Source organism: Marmota marmota, unplaced genomic scaffold (assembly GCF_001458135.2).
Source record: "Marmota marmota marmota unplaced genomic scaffold, marMar, whole genome shotgun sequence".
NCBI classification, from domain to species: domain Eukaryota; kingdom Metazoa; phylum Chordata; class Mammalia; order Rodentia; family Sciuridae; genus Marmota; species Marmota marmota.
In genome coordinates, this window is record NW_026000093.1 from 5,038,165 (window position 1) to 5,052,056 (window position 13,892).

General features: G+C 40.7%; 1 protein-coding gene across 1 annotated transcript; it reads right to left on the reverse strand.

The window, feature by feature from the left end:
* Positions 1-12,264: 12,264 nt before the first annotated feature.
* LOC107142324 (transforming protein RhoA-like) lies at positions 12,265-13,642 on the reverse strand. Its single transcript, XM_048782854.1, has one exon. It carries the CDS (start codon positions 13,416-13,418, stop codon positions 12,837-12,839), a length of 582 nt encoding a protein of 193 aa, XP_048638811.1. The 5' UTR covers positions 13,419-13,642; the 3' UTR covers positions 12,265-12,836.
* Positions 13,643-13,892: the final 250 nt, after the last annotated feature.

Sequence of the window (13,892 nt, forward strand, 5' to 3'; positions counted from 1 at the left end):
TGTTGTTTATTTAGAAAGCAATTGATTAAAGAAGTTGTTCTTATAAAATGGTACACTGCGTTTGCCAACCCGTCCCACACATCCCGTGCTATTTGCTAATGGCTGTCACCTGGTCACAGGTCTCTTATTGGCCCAGGTGTCTGTAGTGTAGCTGTCTCCTCTGCTTCTCCACCCTTGGCCTCATCTTAAGCATCACCTCCAGACCATTATTTCTACAATTTTGATCATGGCATCTTGTGCTCAAAACCGTTTGTGCTTCTCTCCACGGCTCAGTCCCCAGCAGAGATCGACATGGCCCCTCAGCCCAGTCTCAGTTGGAGCCAGGGAAACCTATGTTCTGACTCTACTCAACCACTGGTCAGCTGTGAAGTCACTGATTCCATCACAGATCCTCCCTGGCCTCAGTTTCCTCATCCATAAAGGTAGAATCTTGGCGGCATAAGCAACACAATGATATTTTTTTTTCATTGTGAGACTCTCAGCCCATTTCCGCCTTGATCAAAGGGTTCAGAAATTCTGTGTGCCCCGCCAACTCTCAGATCAGCAGTATCTTTCATCTTCACTTCCACACAGTTTAAGATCTTTTGAGGGATTTTGCTTCAGTTTTAAACATATGAGTATTGATGTTTATTGAAATCCGAAAGCCGGATGGGACCTGGCTCATTTTCACATCCTGGCAACACTTTGCAGCCAGTGACATGAGATGCCTTTGCCAGCCAGGCCTGTTTTAATCAAAAGCTTTCATCTGAAATGCAATTCATAATTTCTGGGTGGTAAAGAATATTTCCCTATAGGATGATTGCACAGAGCAGTAATGCTAAGCTCTTTAAATACCTTTGACAGGAGGTAAAAACTCCTCTCATTGAACAAACTTGCACCAGGTGCTCTTTGTAAGACCCTATCTGAAAAGCAAGCAAAGACCAGGATCATGCCTCTGCCCCTGTGTGGCTTAGAGTCAAGTAGCAGACAAGCCACCAAGACTTCAATACATTAGAATGTAGTGGAAGTCATTACAGAAGCATGGATAACCTTGGGAGTTCACCAAGGGAACACTAATGCAGAAAGTGGGATTTGTGTTACAAAGTTTGTTGTTGTTATTGTTGTTGCTGTTGTTAGCAGTTAAAAGGGTTATTGAGAGCGGGGCACGGTAGTGCATGCCTGCAATCCCAGTGGCTCAAGGAGGCTGAGGCAGGAGAATAGTAAGTTCAAAGCCAGCCTCAGCAACTTAGCAAGTCCCTATGCAATTTGGCAAGACTCTGGCTCAAAACAAAAAATAAAAAATAAATAAAGGGCTGGAGATATTTCTCAGTGGTTAAGTATCCCTGTGTTCAATCCCTGGTACACACACACACACACACACAAAAGGTTATTGAGGCTGGGTGCAATTGGTACACACCTGTAATTCCAATGGCTCAGGAGGCTGAGGCAGGAGGATTGTAAGTTCAACACTAGCCTCAGCAACTTCGTGAAAGCCTAAGCAACCTGGTGAGACTCTGTCTCACAATTAAAAACCAAAGAAAGGGCTGGGGAGGAAGCTCCATTTTAAAATGTCCCCAGGGTTCAATCCTCAGTGACAGAACAAAAAACACGTTATTGAGGAGGGAGTTGAAACCATAGTTTAGAATTATGCACTCATCAGTGGTGGTGGTGCTTATAATCTCAGCAATTCCAGAGGCTGAGGCAGGAAGACCACAAGTTTGAGGGCAGCCTGAGCAACTTAGTGAGACCCTGTTTCATATTAAAAATGAAAAAAAGCTGTGGGTATAACTCAGTGGTAGAGCACCCCTGTATTCAATCCCTAGTGAAAAAAAATTCACGGATGTGGATTTTATTTCCCTCAACTATCCACCAGGTATATTGTTAGCTAAGTTTCAGTGATTAAAAAAGAAAAAAAAATCTATGAAGGGACAGACATCATGTCTCCCTGGAGCATATGTGCAAGTATTTGACTGGTGGTAGATGCAGGGATGCAGAAATCGAATGCAATTGAACAAGCTGGTGTTCCTGTTGCTCCCATCCTAGCCATGTCCAGTGAAACTCTTGTTCCCAATAATCCTGAACACCTTGGTTCCTTCTCCAAGTTTCAGGCCAGTGGAGAATTAGATGCAGAAACCAGGCTCATGATCAAAGTCACATTCTCTCTACAGCTGATAAGCCTAAAATAGGGAATACAGGCCACAACTGGGCTCTGCAGTAACCCCAGGCCTCCTCCTCCCACCTCCTTCCTGCCTGCTTGAACTGTTTGGACTGCCCAAGCCGTAGGCCTCCATTGCAGAGGAAGGGGTTACAGGTTTTGAAGACAGGCAGTTGTCACTAGAGAGGAAAGGGTGAATGACACTCTGGGAATTCACCAACTAGAGTATCCCTGCCTTCTTTGGGGACAATCAAGGAAATCATGCTCCCTTTGGGACTGTTAGGGAAGCCATGCCTCCTCTTGAGAATAGCCAGGGAAGTCACATCTCTTTTGAAGTCAGTGAGTGTGGGGCAGTGGCACAGTGAGAGGTGTATTCTTCTAGGAGGCCCCACAGAAACAAGGCATGAAGAACATTCCTGGAGTCTTTGTTTTTTTAAACAGGCCTGTAGTCGGAGGAAATCAGCTGTTTAATGTTTTCTTTTTAATGTTTTAATGTCAACAATTCTCCATTTTTCCAAGGTGGGTGCCCTGGCACCCCAGTTGGCCTGTCCCACTCTGGATGCGTGTGAGTTGCACCTGCTCATTTGCTCATCATGGTGTTTTGTGTGTGTGTGTGTTTTTTTTTTCTCCAGGGGGTATTTTAAGACTGATGCTTCTTTTCTGTTCTATTCTCCAGCCCTGGTCCAGCCCAGCAGTATAGATGTCTAGTATAGATGTTCTAGACATCTGAAACTGAACATCTGGACCTGAAAGACCAAATAAAAATATTCCCATTGCACACCACTAGCAAAGCAAAAATGCTCCAAATTTGAAGCATTGTTAAATCCTATAAGCTAACAAATTCCAATGAGAAAGTAGAGACCATAAATGATTCTCAACAGCTTTTATTCTTCTCAGCAGACAAAAAGTCCTCACTGTGGTTTCCAGTAGTAACCGCAGGCCAGGCTGTGACTGCCAGACTACGCTTCCTTCAGGACCTTAGAAGTCCAGCGGATTCAGGGTAGCCCAAGTAACTTATGGCTTCACTTCCTAAAGAATCCCAAGAGCTAATAGAGCCAGCATGGTGGCACATTGTCTGTAATCCCAGAGATTCCAGAGGCTGAAGCAGGAGGATTGCAAGTTTGAGGCCAGCCTCAAACTTTCAAAATGAACAAGTTGTAAAAGGGCTGGGCATGTAGCTCAGTGGTAAAATACCCCTGGGTTCAATCTCCAGTATCCATCCACCTCCCCCCAAAATAGAATATACACCATTCTACCATCCCTCTCCCACCAAACATAGACATGCCCACATGCCCACCTACATAATGAACACACTCATTTACAAATGCAGGCAAACACATTTGCATACATGCATGCAATCCACACACGTATTCACATGCTCATGCATGTATAATACACACATACATAAGTAAATCACTATATATATATATATATATATATATATATATATATATATATATAACAGCAATGATTCTGTTTCTTTATAAAAAGAAATCACTCTTGGTATCACAGTTAATCTGAACAAAATACATCCAGCAATTAATATAATCTACAAGACCCAACAATTAATACAATCTGCAAGCACACTGTTGTACCAACCTGAGACCAACTGTGGCTAAGACAAATTGGCATCTGATGAAAGAAATAAGTCTAGCCAATCTTTATTTCAGCCACACCCCAGTGTCAGCCATGAGGCTGTTCTTTGTATAGACTTTTGTTTAATATAAAGAACTTACCCATCAAGCTCATCACAGCTGGAAGAAAAGCTCATGGACGCATATTGCCTATTTTCATTATTTTGAAAATTTCCCTACAAAATTTAGACATTTTCACTAGCTGCAGATGCCGGTTTTATCAAGTGCGTTTCTTTCCATCCAGCATAATCAAAGCCCTATTTCTATTTACCCTTTTTTACTGGCAACCCTGGCCTCCTAGGGTTGAGCAGTGGACAAGTCTCTGTCCAGTGCTACAGCATCCACACCTTCTCCAGGGTGGCGTCCTCTGCGGGGTGACGGTGGCTTGAACAGCCACTGGCTGTTGCATTGCTTGAGGCTCTGCAGCCTACCTCCCCCAGCAAGAGCTCTCCTCTGGAAATTCGCTGTTGGTGGATAAAGGGACAGAGCTGGTGCTGGTGAAGTCTGATCCCTGAGGCTCCTCCCTTGCCATAGCCTCTTCCTCAGGATCTTCCCCTCTTCTTTCTTTGAACTTCTCAGGCATAGAATCTCTAACGATTCTTTAATAACCAGGCTTGAACTTACAGGTAATATTGCATGCTGTGTGAAGAACAGGTGGAGAGTGAAATAAGCAGCCGGAACACAGAATCCTTCAGATACTACAAAACAAGTCTTCCTAGACAACATCTGAAACTCACTAATGGATTAAAAAAAAAAGAAGGAAGGAAGGAATGAGGGGGAGAAGGAAGGGAGGAAGGAAGGAAACTAGTATTATGCTCACCGGGTGTCCATTATTGTTATTTTTATATTATTGTTTTTTCCTTCCATCCAGAGGCTCCCGTGGCTCTTGGGTCTCTCTGTGGATCCCATGGCTCCTTGACTGCTGTGGCCACAGGCACTGCTCCCAGCACGGTCCTGTCCTGGGGCTTCTCCTTTCCCACACGTGACCTAGAACTGAATGCTTGTGCAGTTGTGACAGTGAAGATTGTCCAAGAAACTCCTTAGCCATGGAAACTTGATAGTCATAACTTGTCAAGTCATAGAGATTAGGAATGTTAGGAATACTCAAGGCATAAAATTATCTTTTGTATTTTTAGATTTAATTAATTTATTTATTTTGTGGTGCTGGGGTTCAAACTCAGAACCTAGACCCTTAAGCATGCTGGGCAAGTGCTGTACCACTGAGTTACATCCTCTGCTCTAAAATGATTTTCTTTAATGCATTGTTTACAATTCCATTATCTGCATACATGAAAATAAAATGACAGTATATATATATATAATTTTTATATGTGTAAGGAGGTGCCCATGCTTGGAAGTGTTTGATTGAAGTTCGAGCACTTCTGGAAAAAAGTGTGAAAGCAAAAAGCAGAGCCTCACACCTCTTCACTCAAGGGGCAGGACTCAGCTCGTTTCTGGAGTGACGTGCACACACAGTCTAGACCGCAGGGTCACATGCACCGTGCTAATTGCACCTTGTGGTTTGGAAGTTGTTTAGACTTCTGTGGGGGTTGTTGAAACTGATCTCTGCTAGCAGAGCAGAGCTTCCATAGTCAGCAGAGGCCACTGCCTCCTTAAAAATGATAAAGGTATAAGAGAAACTAAACCTGGAAGTCCTAAGAAATTAGAGTGAATGTTTTCTCTTTGGCTGAATATCCACATTTTTTTTTCTCTTCTTGTAAGTATTTAATTGATTCTTTGGTGGGGCTGTAGTAGTGAACATTTATGCTGAGAGCCATAGCCAAGTAGGAATGACGCATGGCAGTTTCCTTGTCAGCCTACCCCATGTTGCTTAGAGGGAGGACTCTCCATTGTGGAAATGGGCTTGCCTTGGACCCAGGTCATTTGCAGTGACATTGCATGAATGTTTGAGAGTTTTGGTTGAAAGGTGACCCTGCTCAAGGACCAGGGTGGATCCGGGTTTAGGGTGGATCCTGCTGGGAATAGGGCATATCCTGCTGCCTCAGGCGCCCGCTCCTTGAGTTCCCGTTGAGTTCTTGCGGGATTCAGAGAGTATTTGGTATGCAGAACCCGGTGGAGTGTATTTTCCCAGAACGTGTGTGTAGAGTGTGGGTGAGAGTTCGGGAATAAAGAGCTGCTGTTTGACTCTACAAGGCTTTTGTGGTGGCTCGGTTATTTTGTGCCCAGCCAGACTGCGGCACATTTAATCAGAATTGAAAATGAAGATAAAAGTCATCGTGTTGAACTAAAGCAGGGCTACTTTCAGGATAGGGGCTCCACGTGTGAGAGCCCTACCTCTGCCTGCTGCTATGAGAGGCCTCAACTCTGGGCTCTCTCTGGAAGTGTCCTTTTTGTTTAATTGTTTTGGACTGAATTATGTCTCCAAGTTCATATGTTGGAGTCTCAATCTCAGCACTACAGGATGTGGCTGTGTTTGGGGATAAGTTATTTTATGAAGTAATTAAAGTGGAATAAGGTCATTAGGGTAGGCTATAATCTACTGTGATTGATGTCTCATAAGAAGAAGTGATTAAGACACAGAAACACCAGACACACGAATGACATGAACACAATATGGAGATGGCAACCACAGGACAAAACAAATCTGTCGACCCCTTCATCTTGTACTTCCAGAACTGTAAGAAAATAATTTCTGCTTTTTAAGCAACCCAGACTCTGGTAATCTGTCATGGAAACCCTAGCAAACTCATATACCATTTTATTTTTCACTTTTGTTCTGAGTGAATGACACAGAGTGAAACATATACCCAAGATTTAACCTCCACAATCTCCATTTTTCCCAGGAAACTAAGGAGAAATTGTGTTAGTTCTATTTCCAAATTCTTTTCTTATACCCAAGGTTACATTTTGTTAGAATAATAATGGATAAATCATAATTCTGGGCTAATTCAAAGGTTTAAAAGAAAATTCACTGTGACCAATCCATAATTTTTCAAAAAAGTAAACATGATATATATATCCCCACTAAATTAGAGAGTTAAACAATTTTACATTGGGAAGGACAACCATCCAACTTTATTGAAGCAAAACACTCTTCAACAGAAAAATTGTTTTAAAAATCTTGGTGAAATATTTACCAAGATAAAATCAACCAGTCTTCATAAATTGGAATGCAAATGCTTTGCTCAAAATCTGCAGTAGTTTCTAACAAGGATAACTTTATAAGAGTTTTAACCATATGCTTGAAAGATTATTTTAACTTCCAGACTAGGTTGCAATGAGAACTGGCTATATCTCAAAATTTATTCTTCCTGGTGGAGTGTTGAGAAGTTCTTAATTTGCAAAATAACAATGCTCTCTGCTGCTAGTTCATGCATCTCTCTGCTGCAAGGTCTGGGTGACCTATCAGTCCTTTCAGGGTACTTCTTGATTCAAAAAGCCTAAACTGGGCATGATGGTGCATACCTGTAAGCCCAGGAACTCAGGAAGCTGAAGAAGGAGGATCAGAAGTTCAAGGTCAGCCTCAGCAACTTAGCAAGAACTTGTCTCAAAATAGAATAAAAGCTTATCACGTGTGAGGCCCTTGATTCAACCCTAGTATCACAAAAACAAAACAAAAAATAGATGTTACTGTCAATGATTGTCTGAATATCTCTAGTGAATAACAAAAAGCCTATTTTAAAAATAAAAGGTAATTAATAGTGATGACTTCTTTGAATGTATATTCATAGGCAAATGTCAGAGGCTTTTTAGAAGGTTTTGCATGTTGATTTTAAAATAATCTTCCTCTCTCTCTCTTTTCCAACTCTTTGTTTGCTTCTGAGCTAGTAAAAATAAAAACCTGTCATAGCTGGTAGCAAGAATGACAAAAAAGATTTCAGCTGATCTGAATTTCAGCCAAAGGAAGTGATCTTTTGATTCTAATTCTTGTCCAGGTGTCACTTCAGACTTTTTGTCATGTAATTAAGATAAAGGCCACTGAACAAATGAAGTGAATGTCAAAACACATAAGAACAAAATGTGTCTTATAGTGTCTGTGTTCTCCAGCGGAATTCCGGGTACATAGTGTTTTACATTATTTTCAATGCCTTCTGATATGTTGGATATATCTCAAAATAACAAAAATAAAATGAAAAGACATGACTTCCCAGCATTTATTTATTTCCTTCTTCTGTGGCTCTTCTGACTACTATTACCTCCACCCCTGGGTACAGTGTGTGTCCCTGGGATTGGAGAACCATTTTGGGTGTGGGCAGTTAGAAGGAAGGAGGGTTGGAAAAGGTTGACCTATGCGTACTCAGTTATAGTTAGGTACGAGAAAGAACTTCTGTCGTTTTATTGCACAGTGACAATGTACTATATTTAATAAAAAAAAAAAACTCCAAAGAATTTTTTAATGTTTTCTGCACAACTGACAAATGTTTGAGGAGACGGGTTTACCTTGACTCGAATATCATACATTATGTTCATTTATCCAAACGTTACATGGAACCCAATAAATTCATACCATTTCATGCATCCGTTAAAATTTTTATTTTGCTTTATTTTATTCACTTAATGGTAATTTTTTGGGGGTAAAAGGAAGCACGACTTCATTAAAAACATGTATCATTCATAAAACACATACTAATTTCAGCATAAGAAAAAGCATGTACCTTAGACTTGAGATGTGACACTATGGTGATTGACCTTAATTGTCGAGTGTCAGGAAAACTCAAACTCCATTCACACGTGGGAGATGAAGTGGCAGTGGGATCCTTCCTCTTCAGCCTAAGCAAGAGCCTAGTGATTTCCACTTGAGTTGTCCATTTTTTCTCCCTTCCTCCCATTTCTCTCAAACCCAAATAACCCCCCCCAAATTAGCCACCATGAAGCAGTGGTCTGTCAAGAGTGGAGACTCTGATTTCAGCCCACCTGGTTCTTGAGGAGTAGATCAGCACAATGGTGAGGAGCTGAGACTGGCCATTGCCCCAAAGTGTTCTGTGACCCTGAGCTGGCCACTCACCAATCTGTGATTCAATGGTTTCATCTTCCTCTGTCAAATGGGGATTATAATAGCACTCACTCACAGGATTGCAAAAAAGGATTAAATTAGTAAAATTAAAAAAAATAGTTTATAAAAATGCTTTATCAGGGTCTGGGGTTGTGGCTCAGTGGTAGAGCGCTTGCCTAGCGTGTGTGAGGCACTAGGTTTGATTCTCAGCACCACATATAAATAAATAAAATAAAGACCCATTGACAACTAAAAAATAATATTTAAAAAAGAGTCTTTTAAAAATGCTTTATCAAAGTTGACTAATTATTAATTCTAATTGCATGACATTGGGAAAGGTTTTTAGAAAATTATTTCGTCTCTTTAAGCCTTGGTTTTCTCATTTATAACGTAAGTATAATAATATTGTTTACTTTATAAAGCTAGGGGGAATTCAAAGAAGTATTAGATGTAATGTGCTTAGTAAGATGTTGGGCAAAATCTTAGAAAAGGCAGTGATTATTTTCATCATGTATAGCAATGCCAGGAAGTGGTCTGCCTGTGTCTCACACCTGTGGCCTGGGGATATAGCTCAGTGGTAGAACACTTGCCTTGCATCTGCAAGGCCCTGGTTACAATTCCTAATACTGGAAAAACAGAATAAAAAGCCCCATGTGTCTCGTACATGCATATATCTCTGCTTGTCCAGTTTCTGTCCTCATAAGTCAACTTAAATTTCAATTTAATCTAGATGATTCTGTTAATTCCTGCTCTGGAATCTAGAACGTTTGCTATCATTGATTGAGTCCCATGCAGGTCCTTTTGAAAAAATCATCCCATTTAATCTTTTTTTTTTTTTTAAAGAGAGAGAAAGAAAGAGAGAATTTTTTAATATTTACTTTTCAGTTTTCAGTGGACACAACATCTTTATTTTATTTTTATGTGGTGCTGAGGATTGAACCCAGCGCCCCGCAAATGCCAGGCGAGCACGTTACTGCTTGAGCCACATCCCCAGCCCACCCATTTAATCTTTATGATTTTTTCAAGGTTCATACTATTAATATATGATACCATCTGCAAAGACAGACAGTTTTTAGCTCTTTCTTTCCAATCTGGATGCCTTTTATTTTATCTTATTACATAATTGTCATGGCTAGAATCTTCAGTATCATGTTGGATAGAAATGGTAAGAACAGATATTCTTTAATTCCTGATCTTAAGAGAAAGCATCCAGTCTTCTATTGAATATGATGCTAGCAATTGGTTTTTCTTAGATGTTTTTCTCAGTCTGATGAAGTTCCTTTCAATTCCTAGTTTATTATTATTATTATTATTATTATTATTATTATTATTATTATTTTATTGTACCGGAGATTGAACTCAGGGACACTCAACCACTGAGCCACAACCCCAGCCCTATTTTTGTATTTTATTTAGAGACAGGGTCTCACTGAGTTGCTTAGCACCTTGTTTTTGCTGAGACTGGCTTTGAACTCTCAATCCTCCTGCTTCAGCCTCCCTAGCTGCTGGTATTACAGGTGTGCACCACCCAGCCCTGCCTATTGAGTATTTTTATGATGAATTTTGTCAAATGCTTTTTTTCTGCATTATTCAAGATCATCATGCAGTTTTTGCTTATTCAGTTTATATGACATTTTATGATGATATATCTTCAGATGGTAAACAAACCTTGAAATACTAGGATGAATTCCAGTTTCAACATCACATATAATTCTTTTTATGTTTCTACTTTCAACTTGCTGGTATTTTGATGAGAATTTCTGCATCTATTTCATGTGATATACCGGTTTATAGTGTTCTTATAATGTCTTTGATTTTATCGGCCTCATAGGAAGAGTTAAGAAGTATTCCTTCCTCTTCCCTTTTAGGGGAATAGTTTACGAAAAACTGGAGTTAATTTTTTGCTAAACATTTTATAGAATTCACGAGTGAAGACAGCTGTGCCTGGACATTTCACAGAAGGTAACTTTTTAATTACTAATTAAGTCTCTTATCATAGGTCTATTCAGATTTTCTATTTCTTCTTGAATATATTTTAGTAGTTTGTGTTTCTTTAAGAATTTGTCCATTTCATCTTACTTATCTAATTTATTGAAACAATTGCTTAAACTATTCCTTTATAATCCTTTTTCCTAAGATTGGAAGTAATGTCCTTGTTTCATTTTTGATTATCATTTTGTATCTTTGAATCAAAAATGTTTTCCCACTTGACAGTATATAATTGGGTTTTTAAAATATTGTTTGATTATCTCTACATTTTGGTTGGGGTTATTTAATCCATTAACATTTAATATTATTATTACTATAGTCCAAATTACACCTGCCATTTTTCTTTTATGTCTCATGTCTTTTTATTCCTCTGTCATGCTTTTTCATTTAAGTAAATATTTCATAATGTACCTTTTTAATTAAAAAAATATTTTTTTAGTTATAGCTGGGTCCAATACCCTTATTTTGTTTATTTTATGTGGTGCTGAGGATCAAACCCAGTGCCTCGCACATGCTGGGCAAGCGCTCTATCACTGAGTCACAACCCCAGCTCCATAATGTACCTTTTTTACTTCTTTTTATTTTGGGCATGCTTTGGGATTGAATTTAGAGTCTCATGTATGCTAAGCACATCCTCTACCACTGAGCTACGCCCTCAGCAGTCCATTTTATTAATGACTGATTACATTCTTTTGGTTGTTTCCTTGGTGGTTGCTCTAGGACTTACAATATACATCTTGACTTATGAGAATTAGCTTCATATTTGTGTTAATTAAATCCCATTAGATCCAGAAATGTTATATCTATGTAGCTCTATTCCCCTTTATTGCTTTCTGTAGTATGATATTATATCTATAAAGATACATATTTTATCCATAAATGTACAAATTCAACAATATATTACTATAAAATTATATAATTATATCTTTAAAGAAGCTGAGAGATGGGGCTGGGGATGTGGCTCAAGTGGTAGCGCGCTCGCCTGGCATGCGTGTGGCCCGGGTTCGATCCTCAGCACCACATACAAACAAAGGTGTTGTGTCCGCTGATAACTAAAAAAAAAATAAATATTAAAAAAATTCTCTCTCTCTCTCTCTCTCTCTCTCTCCCTCTCTCACTCTCTCTTTAAAAAAAAAAAGAAGCTGAGAGAGGAAAAGAGGACAAGTATTTACTTTTTTATATTAATCTTACTTTTTTATCATTGCTGGTTCTTTTCATTTGCTCTGTAACTTTCAGTAGCTATCTGGAGTCAGTTTCATAGTCCAATACAGTTTTGTTCTCACCCACATCCTTTGGGATGTTATCAGCCAAGATATTACATCTTTTATAAGTCCAACAATATGATTTTAACAATATTATCTATTATAATTGATTTTTATACAAGTGAATGGAAAGGGGAATAAATATGCATTTATATTGTCATATAAATACATAATTAAAAAAATTTTTCCATCTGATTTTATTTCCAAATACATTTTCTTACTTTTCTGTGAGATGACAAATATCAGTATCAGGAAATCCAACTATACAAAAAGTACTACGCATAGTCTGGGATAGATATATTTATTTTTGATAACATACATTAAGTGGCACTAATCACACAGTAACCATAAGGTAACTAACATGAAACCACAGAACTGTAACTCTGCCACAGCTGCATGGACTTGGGACTTTCTGGCTGAGTACATTTTCAAGAAACTTGGTGCCCACCCCAGAGATAGGCCAATGAAATCTGCTGAGGAGAGAAACCTCCAAAGGGAATGAGTCACCAGAGTTCTTCACAGGGGACAGGTGATAGGCAAGACATGTGAGTTGTAAAGTAGTTACAGTCACAAAAGTTGCCAGTTCTTCTTTCTAGAAAGAAGCAAGACCTTTAAGAAATTCCTTGAATTAGTGCCTGGTGTGTCAGGTGGAGTGCAGAGAGGGCGGTTAGAGCAGCGGTTAGAAGGACCCTGGCAGGTCAGACGTTAGGTTGGATATCCTTAATAATCACGGTTGGCTTCTAAATACTGATTTGTAATCCGAGGTAAATTAGAGATAAATGGAAAAGGTCAGGAATCATGCATGAAGATGAATAAACAGCACTGGGAAATCAACCGCCTGAGGGCGTGCTTGCAGCGAGACTTCACAAGACAAGGCACCCAGATTTTTTCTTCCCGCGTCGGACTTGCAGAGCAGCTCTCGTGGCCACCACAAAAACCTCCCTCACTCCGTCTTTGGTCTTTGCGGAACACTCCAGGTACCCGAAGGCGCGGATCCTGTTGGCCATATCTCTGCCTTCTTCGGGTTTCACGGGCTCCTGCTTCATCTTGGCCAACTCCCTCCGCGTGTGCTCATCTTTGCGAAGATCCTTCTTATTCCCAATCAAGATAATGGGTACGCTGGGGCAGAAGTGCTTGACTTCTGGGGTCCATTTTTCTGAGATGTTTTCCAGACTCTCAGGGCTGTCGATGGCGAAACACATCAGGATAACGTCGGTGTCCGGGTAGGAGAGGGGCCTCAGGCGGTCGTAGTCTTCCTGCCCCGCCGTGTCCCACAGAGCCAACTCCACCTGCTTCCCGTCCACTTCGATGTCCGCCACGTAGTTCTCAAACACCGTGGGCATATAGGCTTCTGGGAACTGGTCCTTGCTGAACACTATGAGCAAGCATGTCTTGCCACATGCTCCATCCCCAACGATCACCAGCTTCTTCCTGAGGGCAGCCATGGTCCTGGGGGGAACCCGGGGTGTTAAAGGACTCTCTTGCTTCTGTCGTTCTCCATTTCGGGGTCTGGGGGAGTTGGACGACCTTCCTGGGTCTTGGCCACTTATCCTCTTTGCATCCCCATCATCATGCGTCCAGTTCAAATTCTCAGGAATGCTTATTTTTTTTTTTTATTTTTTTTTTACAAACGTGCTGTAAAGTGCACGGACTGTGTGACAGAAGTTGTACAAAGTACCTTGAACTTTCCTGATGAAACGTTCAGAGGACTCTTTGTGCAGCCGCCGAGATCGCCTGTCGGAGGAGAGTCGCCCAGCCAGAGACTGAAGGCGGGTAGCTCCGGAGGCAACAGCGTAATAACGGAGGGCGGCCGGCAGGGAGCGCGAGCGAGCAGGGCCGGTGGGCAGAGGAGGGCGGGAGGGCGGGGAGCGCTGCGCGCGTCCCGGGCGCCAGGGGGGGGCTCGAGCCCCATAGGGATG

What these genes read in the sequence shown, in the direction of transcription:
- LOC107142324 (XM_048782854.1), bottom strand. Translation starts at nt 13,418, where the DNA reads ATGGCTGCCCTCAGGAAGAAGCTGGTGATCGTTGGGGATGGAGCATGT.